Raw genomic sequence first — 13,300 nt, forward strand, 5'->3', positions numbered from 1 at the left:
CAGTCTGTTGTTCCATGTCCTGTTCTAACTGTTGCTTCTTGACCTGCACACAGATTTCTCAGGAGATAGGTCAGGTGGTCTGGTATTCCCATCTCTTTCAGAATTTTCCAGATTTTGTGATCCACACAATCAAAGGCTTTGGGATAGTCAATAAATCAAAAGTAGATGTTTTTCTGGAACTCCCTCGTTTTTTTGACAATCCAGCGGATGTTGGGAATTTGATCTCTGGTTCCTCTGCCTTTTTAAAATCCAGCTTGAACATCTGGAAGTTCACGGTTCATGTACTGTTGAACCTGGCTTGGAGAATTTTGAGCATTACTTTGCTAGTGTGTAAGATTAGCACAATTGTTCAATAGTTTGAACATTCTTTGGCATTGCCTTTCTTTGGCATTGGTATGAAAACTGACCTTTTCCAGTCCTGTCGCCACTGCTGAGTTTTACAGATTTGCTGGCATATTGAGTGCAGCACTTTCACAACATCTTCTTTTAGGATTTGGAATAGCTCAACTGGAATCCCATCACCACCACTAGCTTTACATTTGATCACTAAAAACATCATTACTTTATGAACCACTGAAAAGGAAGAATGCTGCCAATTAAATTATGACAAGCTATGGAATTATAAATGTATATTGATCTAAATTAAAACACACTTGCTCCTTGGAAGAAAAGCAATGACCAATATAGACAGCATATTAAAAAGCAGAGACATTACTTAACCAGCAAAGGTCTGTCTAGACAAAGCTATGGTTTTCCAGTAGTCATGTATGGATGTGAAAGTTGGACCACAAAGAAAGCTGAGTGCTAAAGAATTGATGCTTTTGAACTGTGGTGTTGGAGAAGACTCCTGAGCATCCCTTGGACAGCAAGGAGATCAAACCCGTCAATCCTAAAGGAAATCAGTCCTGAATATTCATTGGAAGGACTGATGCTGAAACTGAAGCTCCAATACTTTAGCCACCTGATGGGAAGAACTGACTCATTAGAAAAGACTGATGCTGGGAAAGATTGAAGGTAGGAGGAGAAGGGGATGACAGAAGATGAGATGGTTGGATGGCATCATGGACTCAATGGACATGAGTTTGAGCAAGCTCCGGGAGTTGGTGATGGACAGGGAGGCCTGGCATGCTGCAGTCCATGGGGCTGCAAAGAGTCGGACACAACTGAGTGACTGAACTCAACAATGTTAAAAATGGGAAAGAAAATCAGCATTTTAGAATCAATGAAATATGATATTTTCTTATCATGCTTTAGTTCCACAGGTATTTATAAATAAAGGAAAAGCTATAATGAAAAATTTTAAGTAAGAAAATGGATGTCTTTGGGTTTTACTGGAGTTATACCAACACCGAAAAAAGAGCTTACCTTCAGAAATACATCTTCTCAGAACATACTTATCAGAACTTCATTAAATCTAAAAATATGTTAAATTTTTGTATAATTATTCTCCAACAAGGTTAGCTGACATGTCAAAGTGTTATACAAATCAAAGTTTTCACTTGGTAACGTCATTAACCTGAAGAAAGTATTTGCTTGTTTGCGAAGGAAGTAACTGGTTCTTTGGTATGTGGTTAACGTTGAGACTGATGCAATTGAGCAGGTTCTGCTACTCAAGAACACCATCTTCACATAAACTTCTCTCTTCTTTTTTTTTTTTTTTCATTTATTTTTATTGGTTGGAGGCTAACTACTTTACAATATTGTAGTGGTTTTTCCATACATTGACATGAATCAGCCATGGATTTACATATGTTCCCCATCCCGATCCCCCCTCCCACCTCCCTCTCCATCCCATCCCTCTGGGTCTTCCCAGTGCACCAGCCCGGAGCACTTGTCTCATGCATCCAACCTGGGCTGGTGATCTGTTTCACCCTTGATAGTATAGTTGTTCCAATGCTATTCTCTCAGAACATCCCACCCTCGCCTTCTCCCACAGAGTCCAAAAGTCTGTTCCGTACATCTGTGTCTCTTTTTCTGTTTTGCATATTGGGTTATCATTTCCATCTTTTTAAATTCCATATATATGTGTTAGTATACTGTATTGGTGTTTCTTTCTGGCTTACTTCACTCTGTATAATGGGCTCCAGTTTCATCCATCTCATTAGGACTGATTCAAATGAATTCTTTTTAATGGCTGAGTAATATTCCATGGTGTATATGTACCACAGCTTCCTTATCCATTCGTCTGCTGATGGGCATCTAGGTTGCTTCCATGTCCTGGCAATTATAAACAGTGCTGCGATGAACACTGGGTTGCACGTGTCTCTTTCAGATCTGGTTTCCTCAGTGTGTATGCCCAGCAGTGGGATTGCTGGGTCATATGGCAGTTCTATTTCCAGTTTTTTAAGGAAATCTCCACACTGTTCTCCATAGCAGCTGTAGTAGTTTGCATTCCCACCAACAGGGTAAGAGGGTTCCCTTTTCTCCACACCCTCTCCAGCATTTATTGCTTGTAGACTTTTGGATAGCAGCCATTCTGACTGGAGTGTAGTGGTACCTCATTGAGGTTTTGATTTGCATTTCTCTGATAATGAGTCAGATGTTGAGGATCTTTTCATGTGTTTGTTAGCCATCTGTATGTCTTCTTTGGAGAAATGTCTGTTTAGATCTTTGGCCCATTTTTTGATTGGGTCATTTATTTTTCTGGAATTGAGCTGCAGGAGCTGCTTGTATATTTTTGAGATTAGTCCTTTATCTGTTGCTTCGTTTGCTATTATTTCATCTCATTCTGAGGGCTGTCTTTTCACCTTGCTTATAGTTTCCTTTGTTGTGCAAAAGCTTTTAAGTTTCATTAGGTCCCATTTGTGTATTTTTGCTTTTATTTCCAATATTCTGGGAGGTGGGTCATAGAGGATCTTGCTGTGATTTATGTAGGAGAGTGTTTTGCCTATGTTCTCCTCTAGGAGTTTTATAGTTTCTGGTCTTACATTTAGATCTTTAATCCATTTTGAGTTTATTTTTGTGTATGGTGTTAGAAGGTGTTCTGGTTTCATTCTTTTACAAGTGGTTGACCAGTTTTCCAGTACCACTTGTTAAAGAGGTTGTCTTTTTTCCATTGTATATTCTTGCCTCCTTTGTTGAAGATAAGGTGTCCACAGTTATGCGGATTTATCTCTGGGCTTTCAATTCTGTTCCATTGACCTATATTTCTGTCTTTGTGTCAGTACCACACTGTCTTAATGACTGTGGCTTTGTAGTAGAGCCTGAAGTCAGGCACGTTCATTCCTCCAGTTCCATTCTTCTTTCTCAAGATTGCTTTGGTTATTTGAGGTTTTTTGTATTTCCATGCAAATTGTGAAATTATTTGTTCTAGTTCTGTGAAAAATACCATTGGTAGCTTGATAGTGATTGCATTGAATCTATAGATTGCTTTGGGTAGTATAGCCATTTTGACAATATTGAGTCTTCCAATCCATGAACACAGTATATTTCTCCATCTATTTGTGTCCTCTTTGATTTCTTTCATCAGTGTTTTATAGTTTTCTATATATAAGTCTTTCGTTTCTTTAGGTAGATATACTCCTAAGTATTTTATTCTTTTTGTTGCAATGGTGAATGGTATTGTTTCCTTAATTTCTCTTTCTGTTTTCTCATTGTTAGTGTATAGGAATGCAAGGGATTTCTGTGTGTTAATTTTATATCCTGCAACATTACTATATTCATTGATTAGCTGTAGTAATTTTCTGGTAGAGTCTTTAGGGTTTTCTATGTAGAGGATCATGTCGTCTGCAAACAGTGCGAGTTTTACTTCTTCTTTTCCTAACTGGATTCCTTTTATTTCTTTTTCTGCTCTGATTGCTGTGGCCAACACTTCCAAAACTATGTTGAATAGTAGTGGTGAGAGTGGACACCCATGTCTTATTCCTGACTTTAAGGGAAATGCTTTCAATTTTTCACCATTGAGGATAATGTTTGCTGTGGGTTTGTCATATATAGCTTCTATTATGTTGAGGTATGTTCCTTCTATGCCTGCTTTCTGGAGAGTTTTCATCATAAATGGATGCTGAATTCTGTCAGAGGCTTTTTCTGCATCTGTTGAGATAATCATATGGTTTTTATCTTTCAATTTGTTAATGTGGTGTATTACATTGATTGATTTGCAGGTATTAAAGAATCCTTGCATTCCTGGGATAAAGCCCACTTGGTCATGATGTATGATCTTTTTAATATGTTGTTGGATTCTGTTTGCTAGAATTTTGTTAAGGATTTTCTTCTCTCTTCTTTAATATTACATCATGAAAAAAAGTCTAAAGTATGACAATTTTGAAAATGATTTTGAAATGAACTAAGAGTATATTTTGCTGGTCCATCAAAATTTTGATAAAATTTTCAAGACAAAATGGAAACGGAAAGCATACAACATACTTTCAGTTCAGTTCAGTCACTCAATTGTGTCTGATTCTTTGCAACCCCATGAACCATAGCATGCCAGGCCTCCCTGTCCATCACCAACTCCCAGAGTTTACCCAAACTCATGTCCACTGAGTCCATGATGCCATCCAACCATCTCATCTTCTGTCATCCCCTTCTCCTCCTGCCCTCAATCTTTCCCAACATCAGGGTCTTCTCAAATGAGTCAGCTCTTCACATCAGGTGGCCAAAAGATTGGAGTTTCAGCTTCAACATCAGTCCTCGCAATGAACATCCAGGATTGATTTCCTTTAGGATGGCCTGGTTGGATCTCCTTGCAGTCCAAGGGACTCTCAAGAGTCTTCTCCAACACCACAGTTCAAAAGCATCAGTTCTTCTGCGCTCAGCTTTCTTTATAGTCCAACTCTCACATCCATACATGACCACTGGAAAAACCATAGCCTTGGCTAGACGGACCTTTGCTGACAAAGTAATGTCTCTGCTTTTTAATAAACTGTCTAGGTTGGTCATAACTTTCCTTCCAGGGAGTCAGTGTCTTTCATGGCTGCAATCACAATCTGTAGTGATTTTGGAGCCCCAAAAATAAAGTCAGCCACTGTTGCCACTTTTTCCCCATCTATTTGCCATGAAGTGCTGTGATCAGATGCCATGATCTTAGTGTTCTGAAAGTTGAACTTTAAGCCAACTTTTTTACTCTCCTCTTTCACTTTCATCAAGAGGCCCTTTAGTTCTTCACTTTCTGCCATAAGGGTGGTGTCATCTGCATATCTGAGGTTATTGATATTTCTCCCGGCAATCTTGATTCCAGCTTGTGCTTCCTCCAGCCCAGGGTTTCTCGTGATGTACTCTGCATATAAGTTAAATAAGCACAGTGACAATATACAGCCTTGACGTGCTCCTTTTCCTATTTGGAACCAGTCTGTTGTTCCATGTCCAGTTCTAACTGTTGCTTCCTGACCTGCATACAGGTTTCTCAAGAGGCAGGTCAGGTGGTCTGGTATTCCCATCTCTTTCAGAATTTTCCACAATTTATTGTGATCCACACAGTCAAGGCTTTGGCATAGTCAATAAAGCAGAAATAGATGTTTTTCTGGAAGTCTCTAGCTTTTTGATGATCCATCAGATGGTAGCAATTTGATCTCTGGTTCCTCTGCCTTTTTTAAATCCACCTTGAACATCTGGAAGTTCATGGTTCACATATTGCTGAAGCCTGGCTTGGAGAATTTTGAGCATTACTTTACTAGCGTGTGAGATGAGTGCAATGTGCGGTAGTTTGAGCATTCTTTGGCATTGCCTTTCTTGGGACTAGAATGAAAACTGACCTTTTCCAGTCCTCTGGCCACTGCTGAGTTTTCCACATTTGCTGGCATATTGAGTGTAGCACTTTTACAGCATCATCTTTGAGGATTTGAAATAGCTCAACTGGAATTCCATCACCTCCACTAGCTTTGTTTGTAGTGATGCTTCCTAAGGCCCACTTGACTTCGCATTCCAGGATGTCTGGCTCTAGGTGAGTGATCACACCATCATGATTATCTGGATCGTGAAGATCTTTTTTGTACAGTTCTTCTGTGTATTCTTGCCACCTCTTCTTAATATCTTCTGCTTCTGTTAGGTCCAGACCATTTCTATTCCATACCATTTATTGAGCCCATCTTTGCATGAAATTTTCCCTTGGTATCTCTAATTTTCTTGAACAGATCTCCAGTCTTTCCCATTCTATTGTTTTCCTCTATTTCTTTGCATTGATTGCTGAGGAAGGCTTTCTTATCTCTCCTTGCTATTCTTTGGAACTCTGCTTTCAAATGGGTATACCTTTCCTTTCCTCCTTTGCCTTTTGCTTCTCTTTTTTTCACAGCTATTTGTAAGGTCTTCTCAGACAGCCATTTTGCTTTTTTGCATTTCTTTTTCTTGGGGATGGTCTTGATCCCTATCTCCTGTACAATGTCCATAGGACATCAGGCACTCTATGAGATCTAGTCCCTTAAATCTATTTCTCACTTACACTGTATAATCGTAAGGGATTTGATTTGACAACATACTTCAATATGCTATAATATACTACTAATAATTAATGCATTTTTAAAATTGCTGAATATGCCTCAGTCTTTCCCTCTTCTATATTAGACATTTCTTGTTCCATTTTCCTTGACCTGTAAACTATCTTTCCATTTTCAATCTTTTTGTCTCTCAAAGTATATTTATTAGAACTTCATTAAATTAAAAATACATTGAATTTTTGTGTAATTATTCTTTAGGAGGATAGCTGACATATCAAAGTGCTGTATAAATCAAAAGTTTCACCTGCTAATGTCATGAACCTGAAAAAAGTCTTTGCTGAGGAAGTAATTTGTTATATAAGTATGCAGTTAATATTAACCACATATAACTTTTAACCATGAACATATAACATTAACCACAAATAACATTTTCAGTCTTTCTTGACTTTTTATGCTACAATATGAACAATGTGTTCTACCTTTCTATTTACTCAGATGTGTCTGTTTAAATTTATCCACTGAAAATTTTGACATTTTTTTTCCTTTTCCAGAAATTCCATTAACTCCTCTAGTAGTTACATATGCTTTCTCATGGAGCATATGTACTGAATGTTCAGCCTATTTTTCATTTCTCTTGTTGAGATGGCTTTTTTTTTTTTAAGAAAACAAGCAAAGGCCATCATGTAAGATTTTGTTAAATTTGAGCAAAATCTGTATTTTAGTTAATAATACTGCACAACATGTTAATTTTCTATTTTTTTTATAACATAGTATTTCTATATATATATATATTTTTTTTTTTTCTTACTCACTGGTACTTAGGTGTGGTTGCTGAGATCTCTTAAAGGTTAATTTTTCCCATGGATGAAAGGAAAAGGATACTCTCACCCTATGTCCTGTGGTTTAAGGACTGGCTATCAAACTCCTTAACAGGGAGTAGGCTAGAGGAAACCAGCTCTGCTCTTAATTCTTCATTCTCCTGGCCCGAAGGGTAGGAAAGATACTGAGGCCTCCAATCAGATCTCCCTTATTCTGATCTTCTTTTTTGGGGAGCATGGGGGTGGGGGAAAGAAGCAGGGAGAAATAGACAGAACACATTATAGCTGTCAATGTCAAAGTCATACATGCTCCAAACCGAGCTCTTTATAAATCTTCAGCTCTATCATTTTTGCCCTGGGATTTGTTGGTGTGTTGCAGTAGCAGCAACAACCCAGGGCTGCTCAATTAGAGCCAGGGTGTGCGGGAAATGGGCAGGTGACACAGCTGAGCAAATAAGCAGACCTTCCCAGTAAACCCACAATGGCATGTAAGTAAGAAATAAACCAAGCTACTCATATTTCTGATCTTATGACGGTAATGTAACCAAACTGTAATAAAGAGTCTGACTCTATTTTGGATGTCTGCCTCCTGACAGCCTGCAAGCCCCACTGTTCTCCCTTCCTCTCCTGCTCACATCTGGGAGAACTGATAAGAAAGTCCATGTGCTCCTTCCTTTACCCTGCCAGGAAATTCAAACTATGCAAGACCTGAGCTGCCTGTGGATACGCTCATTCCAGCCCCAACCCACTAACCACATAAAACCCCCAAACGGTCACTGTTCTTGTTCTCCCTCTAAACACTTGTTATATGACTGATAAATCCTCCCATATCAGATCTTAGTGTACATGTGGTATCTTCGGTCTCTACATCCAAATAAATTTTGGGTTGGGGGTACTGTTCCATTCTTCAGGGTGACTACAAATATTAGCTTATGTGACTGATAAACAAATTGTTACTTAAAGGCTGGTAATGAGAAGCTCAACAACAATCACAATAAAGGAAAAGACAATGGCTTAGGGGTTGGGCAGTAGGCCATGTGGAAATTATTGTACTGGAGGTTAGAAAGTTAGTGATCCAAGTTTGTAGTGGTAAAACATTGGCAAAAAAGCAGATAAATTTACCCATGAAAATGCATTTCTCTCTAACATAAAAACTGATGATTTTCCAGATACTATCAGTTTTGTTACCATGGATCCCAGAGAGACAGCATGTAGGACAAGATAAACATACTGCATAAATTAGAAATAATCTGGTATTTGTTACTGCAGTATAAACTAATCCATCTTAACTGATAACAGAACAGGTATTCTTTACAACTTCCTTCTTTCCTCTACCCAAGTGTGGTCTAACAGCACTCAGAGGGTTGTGCAGAAAACTGTATTTGCCCCTAAGAAGAAATGGGCTAAGCTATTTAGGAGATCCCTTACTGCTAAAAGGTCCAGGGCTGCTTGGAAGCTGAAAACAAGCCTACTTTCACAGAAGGGGTAAAAACAAGACTAGCATTGTTTTAGATAGAGAGTATAGGGACAGAAAAAGACCCTGATGCTGGGAAAGACTGTAAACAAAAGGAAAAGGGGGCAGCAGAGGATGAGATGATTGGATGGCATCACTGATTCAATGGACATGAGTTTGGGCAAACTTTGGGAGACAGTGGAGGACAGAGGAGCCTGGAGTGTTGTAGTTCATGGGGCTGCAAAGAGTTGGACACGACTTAGCAGCTGAACATCAACAACTAACAGGGACAAGAAATGTCTATTCGACTGGTCTGTTCAGTTCAGTTCAGTTCAGTCGCTCAGTCGTGTCTGACTCTTTGCAACTCCATGAACTGCAGCACGCCAGGCCTCCCTGTCCATCGCCAACTCCCGGAGTCCACCCAAACCCATGTCCATCGAGTCAATGATGCCATCCAACCATCTCATCTTCTGTCATCCCCTTCTCCTCCTGCCCTCAACCTTTCCCAGCATCAGGGTCTTTTCCAATGAGTCAGCTCTTCACATCAGGTGGACAAAGTATTGGAGTTTCAGTTTCAGCATCAGTCCTTCCAGTGAACACCCAGGACTGATCTCCTTGAGGATGGACTGGTTGGATCTCCTTGCACTCCAAGGGACTCTCAAGAGTCTTCTCCAACACCACAGTTCAAAAGCATCAATTCTGCTGCGCTCAGCTTTCTTTATAGTTCAACTCTCACATCCATCCATGACCACTGGAAAAACCATAGCCTTGACTAGACGGGCCTTTGTTGGCAAAGTAATGTCTCTGCTTTTTAATATGCTGTTTAGGTTGGTCATAACTTTCCTTCCAAGGAATAAGTGTCTTTTCATTTCATTGCTGCAATCATCATCTACAGTGATTTTGGAGCCCAGAAAAAGAAAGTCAGCCACTGTTTCCACTGTTTCCCCATCTATCTGCCATGAAGTGATGGGACCGGATGCCATGATCTTAGTTGTCTGAATATTGCGCTTTAAGCCAACCTTTTCACTCTCCTCTTTCACTTTCATCAAGAGGCTCTGTAACTTCTGTTAAACTGAAATTTTTTCCTGATTGCACTGAAGAAAAATTAAAACAAGATTTGAGGCCAGAAAAAGAGGCACAGCTAATTTTGGCAGGTTCAAAAACAGTGATACATGGTTGTGTGATATGAATAGGCTGCTGCTGCTGCTAAGTCGCTTCAGTCCAACTCCGTGCAACCCCACAGACGGCAGCCCACCAGGCTCCCCCGTCCCTGGGATTCTCCAGCAAGAACACTGGAGTGGGTTGCCATTTCCTTCTCCAATGCAGGAAAGTGAAAAGTGAAAGTGAAGCCACGCAGTCGTGTCTGACTCTTCGCAACCCCACGGACTACAGCCTACCAGGCTCCTCTGTCCACGGGATTTTCCAGGCAAGAGTACTGGAGTGGGTTGCCATTGCCTTCCCCAATGAACAGGTTATGCACACTATATATATGATTCTATAAAGACATATTTGCTTGTTACTTAATTGTACGAAAAAATCTAGAAATACACATACTCTAAAATGCCAACACTAGTGTCAGTTAAACAAGGAGGTGATTAGACCGGGTGGTTCTAATACATTAACAACCTGCATGAGCAAAGTAAAGCCTAAGCCTGAAAGGCCTCAAGGTTAAGAAATCAAAGCCTAAGAACAACCAACATACACTTGGCTTTCCCAAATAATGCAACTGCTTAAGCAACAGCCAGGGCTTCCCTGATAGCTCAGCTGGTAAAGAACCTGCCTGCAATGCGGGAGACCTGGGTTCAATCCCTGGGTTGGAAAGACCCACTGGAGAAAGGAAAGGCTCCCCACTACAGTATTCTGGCCTGGAGAAGTCCATGGACTACATAGTCCATGGGGTCGCAAGAGTCAGACACAACTGAGCGACTTTCACTTTCACACAACAGCCATTCACTTTCACTTTCAAGCAACTTTCACTTTTTCACTTTCCTCAGATGCTTCTGCTCCTTCTCTATAAATGTCTTTCATTTAGCTTGCATCAGTGGAGTGCTCATAGCCAGTTTTGGTTTGGTGTTGACCAATTTGAATCCATTTTTATGCAAATAAACTTAAAATGTTTAATGTGCCTCAATTTATCTTTTAATACTAGACAATCACTGAAATTGAGATGGCTTCTATTTATTTTCTTATTTGTTTTTTCTGATTTTTCTAAAATGAGTGTATATTAATGTAAAATAGAAGTTATAAAAACACCATGTGTCATGAATGGAAAGTATATATATATGTAGTTTAATTTTTCTATTAAGAAAAATTTTTCTATTACAAATGCAACAACTTTACTCTTACTGCAACATTTTACAATAGAACTCTCGATTTTCTCAAAAAATTGCTACATATAACAGATAAGCTAATGATCTTTGAGCAGTCATTTTAAAAACAGAATTTTAAACATTTTAACCATGTACCAAACATACTTTAGAATATTGTAAACCCTAAGGCCTAAAAATAACAGGAGTCTTTGTAAGTGCAAATGGCATAAGATAGGTAATAGAAAAAAGCAATAGAAAACTAAAATGAATTCTCTTAAAAATATCAAGGTTAAGTTCTTTCTGCAAAATGAGTCAAAATATGAAATTAAATCACTTAGTAGATGAGAATTGTGACCTAAAGGACTGGCTAATGGTAAAAGTATTCTTCTGATGTTCACAAATAATAAAATGCATTCTTTTTGTTATGTCTTGATTGTGGTAGTGTACATAACTAAATGCATTTGCCAAAACTTTGTAAAATGTATGCTTACAGCTACTGAATTTTAATGTATGTGAATTACATTTCAATGAAGCTGACTTTTAAAAATCACAATTTTTATGTTAAAATTTCCATATTATTTCCCAACAATTTTATTCAATGATTTAGCCATTCAAAACAATGTTACATTTTATCAACTTAACAGAGAAAAAAATCCATGTATAGTAGAAGTGGAATCTCTCATAAATTCCCTATTCTGAACAGCCAGTAACACTAAAGAATTCAGTCATTCTTCCTTGTTCTCACCTCCTTTCAACAGATCAAGTCCTATCAATTTTACCTTCTTTCATCTCAACTCTACCACCTTAGTTTATTTCTTCCTGGACTACTGCAGTACACTTCTAATTGATTTCCTTGTCTTTACTCTCCCACCTACCAACCCACCATCCTTAAAGCAGAAAATTATTTTGTTTTGTCCCCCCCAAAAATGAACAAACAAAGCAACAACAATGCCAAAAAATACTTGTTTTAGCCCAAATCCATGGGAGTAAAGGTACTTTAAAATTAGGCTTCATGATCAATATCAAATCTTCCCCTCACAAAAAGCATGTATTTTATATCTCTGCCTGTAGAGTCATCCTCTCCTTTTCTGTCTGTGAAATATCTATGAACCCTTTAACCTTTTTTCCTGGGGAAAAAAAAATCCAGTTTAAATGTAATTTCCTCCATTCCCATCTCATCCTCTAGATGTGAATTCCTCTAGGTCAGGGCCTGAAACTTCATCACTAAACACAGTGCCTGGCTCATAGTAAACACAACTAATGGATTGAATAAAGGATTAAAAATAGCATTATTCACTAAATTTATTTTTACTTTGACAAATACAAATTAACATTTTTCTAAGAATTTAGAAAGGTGATAACGATAACCCTATATGCAGAACAGAAAAAGAGACACAGAAATACAGGACAGACTTTTGAACTTTGTGGGAGAATGTGAGGGTGGGATATTTCAAAAGAACAGCATGTATCCCATCTATGGTGAAACAGATCACCAGCCCAGGTGGGATGCACGAGACAAGTGCTCCGGCCTGGTGCACTGGGAAGACCCAGAGGAATTGGGTGGAGAGGGAGGTGGGAGGGGGGATCGGGATTGGGAATACATGTAAATCCATGGCTGATTCATATCAATGTATGACAAAACCCACTGGAAAAAAAAAAAAAAAAAAAGCTTAGAAAATTTGATAACATAGAAGCTGTACCTTGTCTACATGGAAAATTAGATCCAGTTCACAGACGTTTTCAAAACACTTGTCTAATGTTTCCACAAATACCTAAGGAAAAGAAAAAAGGTTAAAAGCTTAAAGAACTATAGAAGTTCATTCAAATCTATCACCTACAAGGCAGACAATTTGTAACTGAGAACTAAAATGTTGAAATCCATTATCACATTTCTCTTTTTTAAATTGAAAACTGTATTAAGTACAAAAGGAATAATTATAGACTAGTCTTCTAAACTAATTTTCAATATGGTAATAACCAAAATAAACTTCACTGAAAATTATTAAGAATCAGAAACTGTTAGCACCATTACTTACAAAACTACTGACAAACACTCAAATCAGGCTCCCTTTCTTCATATGAGGAACAAAGAAAACCTGTCATAAGCATCTGTCAAGCTGGACAGGCATAGTCCAAGTCTCAACCACATCTAACAGAGCCAGGAGTTTTTAATTAGCAAAGCAGGATACAAGATCACTAAAATTCAAACTCATGGAAAGAACACAGGCTTTTAGAATCACACTGACCTGGACTCAAACTCTGGCTAGAATTCCTTGTATGACCTTGTATGGGAAAAGGTTAACCCAGTAAGCCTGGCTTGTTCAACCCTACCCATTCCCCAAAATGGTC

At 38.6% G+C, this 13,300-nt stretch overlaps 1 protein-coding gene across 1 annotated transcript in view; it reads right to left on the reverse strand.

The window, feature by feature from the left end:
• Positions 1-13,300, reverse strand: part of AP3S1 (adaptor related protein complex 3 subunit sigma 1) — a 76,671-nt gene that overhangs the window by 18,770 nt on the left and 44,601 nt on the right. The window contains exon 4 of the mRNA XM_061158181.1: positions 12,652-12,723. Coding sequence (XP_061014164.1) covers positions 12,652-12,723 — 72 coding nt within the window. The remainder of the gene's footprint in view (positions 1-12,651; positions 12,724-13,300) is intronic.

Source organism: Dama dama, chromosome 12 (genome assembly GCF_033118175.1).
Source record: "Dama dama isolate Ldn47 chromosome 12, ASM3311817v1, whole genome shotgun sequence".
NCBI classification, from domain to species: domain Eukaryota; kingdom Metazoa; phylum Chordata; class Mammalia; order Artiodactyla; family Cervidae; genus Dama; species Dama dama.